This window comes from Triticum dicoccoides, chromosome 2A, assembly GCF_002162155.2.
Source record: "Triticum dicoccoides isolate Atlit2015 ecotype Zavitan chromosome 2A, WEW_v2.0, whole genome shotgun sequence".
NCBI lineage: Eukaryota > Viridiplantae > Streptophyta > Magnoliopsida > Poales > Poaceae > Triticum > Triticum dicoccoides.
In genome coordinates, this window is record NC_041382.1 from 782,511,042 (window position 1) to 782,520,473 (window position 9,432).

Consider the following 9,432-nt stretch of genomic DNA (forward strand, 5'->3'; position numbering starts at 1 on the left):
AGCCAAGAGTATTCGGCGACGGTGTTAGCCATGGCCCGATACTCTGCCTCGGCACTCGAGCGGCAGACGGTGGGCTGTCTCTTGGAGGACCAAGAGATCAGAGACGGCCCAAGGTAGACATAGTACCCTGAAGTGGAGCGCCATGTGTTCGGGCAGCCAGCCCAGTCCGCATCAGAATAGGCGACAAGGTCGGTGGAGGCGGAGGCCGTTAGTGTAAGTCCCATGGACGGGGTGCCGCGTATGTAACGGAGAATACGCTTCCCCAAGGTCCAGCGAGAGTCACGCGGAGCATGCATGTGAAGACAGACCTGCTGAACTGCATACTGCAAGTCGGGGCGCGTCAGGGTGAGGTACTGCAAAGCGCCCACAATGGAGCGGTACAAGGCCGTGTCGGATGCGGGAGAGCCCTCCAGAGCGGAAGCCTTGGCCTTGGTGTCGACAGGCGTGGGAGCGGGCTTGCAATTAAGCATGCCAGCTCGATCGAGAAGCTCATGGGCGTAGCGCTGCTAGTGCAGAAAGAACCCATCTGGCCGTCGAACCACCTCAATGCAGAGGAAGTAGTTAAGGGGCCCCAAGTCCTTCCGGGCAGACTCGTCGCAAAGACGAGCAGTGAGCCACTGGAGGAGCGCAACAGTGGATGCCGTCAGGATGATGTCGTCGACGTAGAGCAACAAGTAGACCGTGTCAACTCCGTGATGGTACATGAAGAGAGACGCATCGGAGCGAGTCGATGTAAATCCGAGCGTCTGCAGGAAGGCAGCGATGCGTTGGTACCAGGCCCGAGGCGCCTGCTTCAACCCGTACAGGGAATGGGATAGCAAGCACACATGGTCTGGATGTGTGGCGTCGACGAAGCCGGTGGGCTGCTCACAAAACACCTGCTCAGCGAGGTGGCCGTGCAAGAAGGCGTTGGAGACATCCGACTGGTGCACAGGCCAAGCTCGGGAGACGGCTAGCTGAAGCACGGTGCGGATCGTGCCCGGTTTGACAACCCGGGCAAATGTGTCGGTGAAGTCCACACCCGCACATTGCCGAAAGCCTCGAACCACCCACCGAGCTTTGTAACGCTCGAGAGTGCCATCCGGACGGGTCTTGTGCCAAAAAACCCACTTGCCCGTGATGATGTTGGCACCAGGCGGCCAAGGGACAAGCTGCCAGGTGCGGTTCCGTTGGAGCGCGTCAAACTCTTCCTGCATCACAGCGAGCCAATGAGGATCCCGAAGGGCGGCTCGAGCTGACGATGGGAGAGGGGACGGCTCGAAGACGGAAGCAGCGAGAAGATACACAATGCTGTTGTCCCGCAAACTCGGTTGGAAGGTGCCAGCCCAAGAGCGAGTCATCGGGCGGGGCAGCGAGTCGAGGTTGGCAACGGGCGAAGGCGACGAAGATCCCACCACCTCCGTAGGCGCGGGCAAGGCCGCGGCGGGGGAGGCCACGTGCAAGGGCGCGGGAGGGGCCCGCGCGGTGGCCGAGGAAGCCCGTGCGGTGGCTGGGGGGCCGGCGGCGGCGTGGTCAGTTGGGAGGCCGAGGGCGCAGCGGGTGTCGCAGGCGCCGGGGAAAGTGCAGCCCCGAAGGCAGCCAGCCGGGGAGAAGCTCGACCCGGGGCGTGGGGGCACCCTCAAACCCTGGGGGCGGCCCAAGAGAGGCGCTCGAGTGGCCATCACCAGGAGCGGGCAAGGCCGCATCATCCGAAAGTACCGCTAAAACGGAAAAACCATCTCATCAAAGTAAATGTGTCGGGAATTCATCACCCGATGTGAGATAGGATCATAGCAGCGGTAGCCTTTGGTGTTGGGAGGGTAGCCAAGAAAAATGCAAGCCACGGATCGGGGTGCGAGATTATGAGGAGTAGTGGAAGCAATACTAGGGTAGCACAGGCAATCAAAGATGCGGAGCTCAACGTAGGAAGGTGGCGTGCCAAACAGAAGGTGATGAGGTGCAAAATTTCCGCGAGTGCGACAAGGACGGATGTTGATGAGTAGTGATGCGGTGGCAAGCGCGTCGGGCCAAAAACGTGGTGGCACGTTGGCGTGAAAGAGGAGGGTGCGAACGCAGTCATTGAGAGTGCGAAGCACACGCTCGGTGTGGTCATTTTGTTGCGAGGTGTATGGGCAAGTGAGACGAAAATTCGTGCCGTGTGTGGCGAGAAGGTTGCGGATCGCGAGATTATCAAACTCCTTCCCGTTATCTGTTTGCAACGCATGAATGGAACGACCAAACTGCGTTGAGACATAGGAGTAAAATGCGGTGAGAGTGGCAACAGAATCCGACTTTCACCGTAACGGGAAGGTCCACACATAGTGCGAAAAATCATCAAGTAGAACAAGATAATAAAGATAGCCCGTGTTACTTGCAACAGGAGACGTCCAAACATCACTATGAATTAACTCAAACGGATATGATGCAACATGTGATGAAGCGCTAAAGGGAAGACGAACATGTTTGTCGAGGTGTCAAGCATGACAGGTGTGATCGTCGATCTTATTACATGTGAAAGAAAAACTCCAAAGAATATGACGAAGGGTAGTAGTGTTGGGATGACTGAGACGAGCATGCCAAAGGTCCACTCCGGCGGAAAGCGCCATGGGTGCAGTGACGGACGAGGTGGATGAGGGACCGGGTAGAGCTCGTCAGAGCTGTCACATCGGTGGAGCACCATTCGGGTACGGGCATCCTTAACAGAAAAGCCAAACATGTCAAATTCAACGGTGACAAGATTTTGACGTGTAAGAGAACGAACGGAAACAAGGTTTTTAATGATGTCAGGTGAAACAAGCACATTAGAAAGATATAATGGCATGGAGTTAGAAGGAAAGGCAGTATGGCCGGCATGAGTAATAGGCATGGAAGAACCGTCACCCACGGTAATGCGAGCAGTGGTGTGAACAGGATGAGCGGCGAGGAGGTTACCGGGGTTGGCGGCCATGTGAGTCGTGGCTCCGGTGTCCATATACCAGTGTACTGCTGTGGCGTGGGGGTGGTGTGGAGGGCCGCGAGGAGCGCGGGATCCCAAGGCGCCGCTGGGAGAGCCGGGGCGGACGGCGCCGGCTGAGGTGGGGGCGACATAAACCCACCGGCCGGAGGCGGCCCATAGACTGTAGAGGGGCCGTAGAGCGGCACCTGAGGGGCCGTGTAAAGCGCCTGATGAGCGGCCGGGCGGGTGCCGAAGAGGCCCGGAGCGGGGGCACGTGGTATGGGCATGGAATACACGTGCACAACCCCGGTCCAGGGGTTCTGGCCGACCAGCCAGGGCGCCGGGGAGAGCTGCGGCTGCTGCTGGCGTGGCGCCCCGCCGGGCGCAGCCGGCTGCTGCTGCTGCTGTTTGCGGCCGCGGCGGCCACCGCGGTGCTACTGCTGCTACTCGGCAGGAGGCTGTGGAGGAGCCGACTGCGGCTGCGGGTAAGGGAACCCGGGCGGCGGCGGCGCCTGGAAGGTGTTGGGGATCGTAGCAGAAATTCAAAAAAATTCTACGCAACACCAAGATCAATCTATGGAGTAATCTAGCAACGAGGGAAGGAGAGTGCATCTACATACCCTTGTAGATCGCTAAGCGGAAGCGTTCAAGTGAACGGGGTTGATGGAGTCGTACTCGCCGTGATCCAAATCACCGATGATCCTAGTGCCGAACGGACGACACCTCCGTGTTCAACACACATGCAGCCCGGTGACGTCTCCCACGCCTTGATCCAGCAAGGGGAGAAGGAGAGGTTGGGGAAGACTCCCTCCAGCAGCATCATGACGGCGTGGTGGTGGTGGAGGAGCGCGGAACTCTAGCAGGGCTTCGCCAAGCACTACGAGAGACGAGGAGGGAGAGGGGTAGGGCTGCGCCAACAGGAGAAGAACATCGTGTGTTGGGCTGCCCCTTTGCCTCCACTATATATAGGGGGAGAGGGAGGGCTGCGCCCCCACCTAGGGTTCCCACCCTAGGGGTGGCGGCAGCCCCAATCCCATCTGGGGTGGCGGCCACAAGGGGGAGAGGGGGAGGCGGACCTGGGATGGGCCTTAGGGCCCACTGCCCTAGGGTTTGCCCCCTTCCCCTCTTGGAGGCGCCTTGGGCCTTGGTGGGAGGCGCCCCAGCCCACCTAGGGGCTGGTCCCTTCCTACTATTGGCCCATGTAGTCCTCCGGGGCTGGTGGCCCCTCCCGGTGGACCCCCGGACCCCTCCGATGGTCCCGGTACACTACCGGTGATGCCCGGAACACTTCCGGTGGCCAAAACCATACTTCCTATATATAAATCTTTACCTCCGGACCATTCCGGAACTCCTCGTGATGTCCGGAATCTCATCCGGGACTCCGAACAACATTCGGTAACCGCGTACATACTTTCCCTATAACCCTAGCATCACCGAACCTTAAGTGTGTAGACCCTACGGGTTCGGGAACCATGTAGACAGGATCGAGACATCTCTCCGGCCAATAACCAACAGCGGGATCTGGATACCCATGTTGGCTCCCACATGTTCCACGATGATCTCATCGGATGAACCACGATGTCGAGGATTTTAATCAATCCCGTATTCAATTCCCTTTGTCTAGCGGTATTGCACTTGCCCAAGATTCGATCGTCGGTATCTGATACCTTGTTCAATCTCGTTACCGGCAAGTCTCTTTACTCGTTCCGTAACACAGCATTCCGTGATCAACTCCTTGGTCACATTGCGCATATGATGATGTCCTACCGAATGGGCCCAGAGATACCTCTCCGTCACACGGAGTGACAAATCCCAGTCTCGAGTCGTGCCAACCCAACAGACACTTTCGGAGATACCCGTAGTGTACCTTTATAGCCACCCAGTTACGTTGTGACGTTTGGCACACCCAAAGCATTCCTACGGTATCTGGGAGTTGTACAATCTCATGGTCTAAGGAAATGATACTTGACATTAGAAAATCTTTAGCATACGAACTACACGATCTTTGTGCTAGGCTTAGGATTGGGTCTTGTCCATCACATGATTCTCCTAATGATGTGATCCCGTTATCAACGACATCCAATGTCCAAGGTCAGGAAACCATAACCATCTATTGATCAACGAGCTAGTCAACTAGAGGCTTACTAGGGACATGGTGTTGTCTATGTATCCACACATGTATCTGAGTTTCCTATCAATACAATTATAGCATGGATAATAAACGATTATCATGAACAAGGAAATATAATAATAACCAATTTATTATTGCCTCTAGGGCATATTTCCAACAGAAGGGGCCCGGGGCGGGCCTCGGCGGGGCAGTGGGTGGCGCACCGCCGCGAGTACCGGCGGTGAGGGCGGTGTGGGTGGCCCGGGTGCGTGACATCCACATCCGCCTCTCCTCCAACTTCAGGTAGGCGATGATCTTGGGGAACGTCGGGTTGGTGATGAGGGGGATCTTGGAGGCGGCGTTCCCAAACTCGTCGCTCAGGCCGGCGATGAGGGTGCTGAGGAGGAGCTCGTCGGAGACCTTCTCACCAAGATCACGGAGCTCGTCAACAAGCTTCTTGAGGCGCATGCAGTAATCGTCGACAGACGAGTCAAACTGCTGGCACCCAAAAAAGTCGTCGTGCAAGAAAACCTTGCGTTGGAGCGCATTGTCGGTGAAGAGGCCGTTGAGCTTGGTCCAAACTGTGTGAGCATCAACGCCGGCGGAGACCACCGTGTGGAAAAGGTCCTTCGAGATGATGGTGTAGAACCAACGAATGAGGGTGGCGTCGATGGACATCCACTCTTTATCGTCCGCCATGACGCGGGAATCCATGGAGCCATCGATGTGATCCAGGATGTTGTACGCCCGGAACACAAGGGAGAAGTACGTCTTCCATGCATAATAGGTGAAGGTGAGGTGGTCGAGGACGACGGGAACCCGAGCGAGGATGTTGAGATCGCGGATGACGACGGGATCGGGGCCTTCGAACGGATTGGTGCGGCGGCTGCGGGTGGTGCCAGAGGAGCCAGGGGAGGCCATGGGGAGACAAGGGCGGCGGCGTCACGCGAGAAGCGGCGCTGCGGATGGGAGGCGGCGCGGCCGAAGGGCGGCGCGGCGAGTTGGGGGCGGAAGCGGGGCGGCAGCGCACACGGGGCGGCGGTCGCGGCGGCGACGGCGGCGGTGTTGGGCGGCGGCGGTGGCGGCGAGATCGCGGCGGCGGCGGCGGCACAGGGTTAGGGTTAGGATCTTAGGTATGATACCATGTTGGAAACGAAAGTTTGGCAATGCTTCACGATGTATTGATCGATGCATAGCGCATGTATATATGGAGTACAAAGTGTGCCACAACCTTAACTATACAAAGACTAGGAGGTGAGCCAGGCTATACAATAGACATGTACAATCTATATATTCAACACCAAACAGTGAAAACCCGATAAAAAACACAGAATAATTAGGCTCGGCCCAGTAGTGGCACGCTGTACGAATCGCAGCCGGCTTGTCTTTTTTTTTTTAAGAGAGTAGTATTTGCGTCCGTTGTAATCGTAGATGGAAACGGATAGGCGATTCCATATCCGAGTTGGTAGTTATACGCAGGCAGGCATCGATTGCTAGACACAATACAAATCTTGGAAGAAGAAAAATCGCCGGGCGGATGACGAGTACTCACGAGGAGGAGGGCGAGATGGTCGGAGCGAAATCGAGCTCCATCTCCAAACAGAAAATCGACAAGACGGCTACTCGGGAGGAGAAGCAACAGATCGAGAACAAGGAGATGCAAGGGACCCTGTCGACACACGAGGATAAGGAGAAGGAGGTGCAGGGCGAGATGGAGGGAGGCGAATCGAGCTCCATGATCTCCAAGCGGCAGATCAGGAAGCTCTGTCAGGAATTGCGAGCGACATTGGATTACCTGAGTCTGGACATCGAGCCAGCAGCCCCGCTAAGGGAGCCAACGGAAGACGGCACCGGCGAGGGGACAATCCACGCCATCTTGGAGCAGTTCGAGGATCTGCGCGGCCGCACCTCCAGGCTGAGGCGGAAGCTGCTGCCTTTCAAGGAGAGGTACGAGGAGGAGCTGGCCAGGCGGGACACGTACGAGGGTCTGGACGAGCAAGAGAAGGCGAGGAAGAAGATGGACAAGGAAGAGAAGTTCTTCGACAGCTACCGCGAAGGCACCGAGTTCTCATCCCGCCGCGTCACCTTCACGCAGCAGAGTAAGTCAATGCTAGCTAAAACACCATAATATGCATTTAGCTAATGAGAATGAGAGTGACTTTTTTGCTCTAACACTTTTATTGGAATTTTTTTTTGAGAAACACAGTACAAATGCAGACGCTCACCGGTTTAATTGGATTGATTTGGATAATTGTGAATGCAGCCACGTTGAGCCCCATGCACTTCACGCACTGCACGCCCGGACTGCCCCTACCCTACAATGCTGAGACGGAAGGGGTCAGCGTGCAGGTCTACTCTTTCAAGATCACCGAGATCAGGTGCGACCTGCGTTGGCCGCTCCAAGTGTATGGCGTCGTCGCCGCACGAGACAACTCGGACCGCAAGCGCAACATCATCTTTGATCGGCCGAGGCACGACTGCCAGAAGCTCACCTCAGATGTATGTGCCCGCTCTACTCTGTTTTCAACCTCTTTGTTTCCTCGTTGTTGAGTGTCTTTGTTGATTGGTTCATCGGTTTAGCGTCTGCGATTAAGGATGTGTAATGATGATGTTGTTGTTGCTTGCAGGATCCCTTTTTGCGCTTGACCGGCCCGTCTCGGGCGATTATGGCTCTGAGCCCCGTTGACTTTGAGGTCCAGCTGAAACTTAAGGGCGCGATAAAGTGTGAAGACAGATCACTGATGAACCGTAGAAAACATTACATGGGTAGTACTAGTGATACTCTCACCTTTGAAAATTGCCTTTGCACAGCGGAGTTAAGAGTGGAGAAACTTTCTGGTTCGGTCCAAGCCACTTTCGTGAGTGTCCGCGTCGTCCGTGGAGGTCCATGGCCTTTTGAATACGGAGGCCGGATTGCTTGCTCCTCACCATCTCACGAAGTTGTGTGCGTGGATCCTAAAGGCATTGCAGAAGTTGTTGATAATTCTTCATGCTTCCAAGTTGTGTTGCTAGATTCTCGCGACTGTGTGTGTGGAAAAATGCCAGTTGGCAAATATGGTTTCCTCGATCTGTCAAGACGGTTTGTTTCTGTCGAACTACGGAAAGAGAACTCCCGACAATTCAAAGATAGCCTGAAAGTTTTCTTTCAAGCCTACTCAAAGTCTGGTGGTATTGCTGCACAAGCTCATGTCAAGATCAGGCCCAAGAGTTGCAACATAAGTCAGCACACTTGCGATCTTGGGGGCTCTAAGGTGGAGATTACTGTTGCTTGGTCAGCCATTGTTAGGACCGACCTATGTTAGTACGGTATATGTTTGATGGTGCTCTGGCCTCAATGTTATGGAGTACGATATCCTTTGCCCAATTACATCTATCTATTTCTGTTTTGCGAGTGGTTTTTTGCTTGTTCAATTAAGTATTTGCGTATCGGTCTGCTATGTAAATGGCCCAACTATTTGTGTATCAATCGACTATAAATTTTCAATTTATGTTGTGTGAAGTATATATTCTCTTTTGATTTTTACCACAGCTTCTAAGTTATGACGTGAAGTATTTTGTAACACACCCACCCTGCTCACACACAGCAAAACAAAACCACATTACGCATGCATAACACAACACTTCCATATATATAAATAATGTATCTTTGTATGAACCTTCTGCAACAGACCATCTAAACGTAACGAATCAACCTTCGCCTCTTCTCCAACGGTCCAACCTTGCCTCGCCGAACATGCAAATCGGACTGAAGTTTTGTCGTTCAGCAGAACAATTCCTCTTCTGAAACAGTATTTGATCAGAGGGTTTCAGGGGGAATGAGCCTGGCCGCTTTCGAGCAGCATGCTGTGGCTGCGGTACGAGCTCATCGTGCTCAAGGAGTAATGGAGAGATCGCTTGTAACTGCTGCCACTGTTGCAGGGGACCAGCTCGTTCCGGTGGACGCCGCCACCTCACCTGCTGTTCCGGACTTGGCAGAACACGCCCTCAGGCATCGTCCATGCCCTCACCGAAGCTGCCGTTGCCTGCAGCACCTGCCTGATGTGCCTGATGAACGGCCGCTGCCGCCCTTCCCGCCGTGTATGTCGTCCGTGGTGATCCCGCCAGAGCTGGCAGACCCGAGACGATCCCAAGACTGTGTACATTTTTTTAGAGAAGGAGGATATAACCCCGGCCTCTGGACAATGCATTCAACCATTTTATATTTATTCACAATGATCATACAAAGTAATACATCGGTAAGTTTGAAGCCACTGTCTAGGCAACACTTGTTGCTACTCTTATCCTCTTGATGAAGGTGTGCCGAATGTCTGAGCCGAATATCAAACAGACATCGCACCAAAGCATAACATCTAAATCCGGATGCCCCAGCCTAGCCGCATACCAGGACTGGGTCGCACACCGGTTCGGC

General features: G+C 54.8%; 1 protein-coding gene across 1 annotated transcript; it reads left to right on the forward strand.

Annotated features, from left to right (window-relative positions):
• The first annotated feature begins 6,561 nt into the window (after positions 1–6,561).
• On the forward strand, positions 6,562–8,326 carry LOC119352521. The gene is made up of 4 exons (XM_037619128.1): positions 6,562–6,594; positions 6,667–7,123; positions 7,288–7,523; positions 7,652–8,326. Exons 1-4 carry the CDS (start codon positions 6,562–6,564, stop codon positions 8,324–8,326), a joined length of 1,401 nt encoding a protein of 466 aa, XP_037475025.1.
• The last annotated feature ends 1,106 nt before the right edge of the window (positions 8,327–9,432 follow it).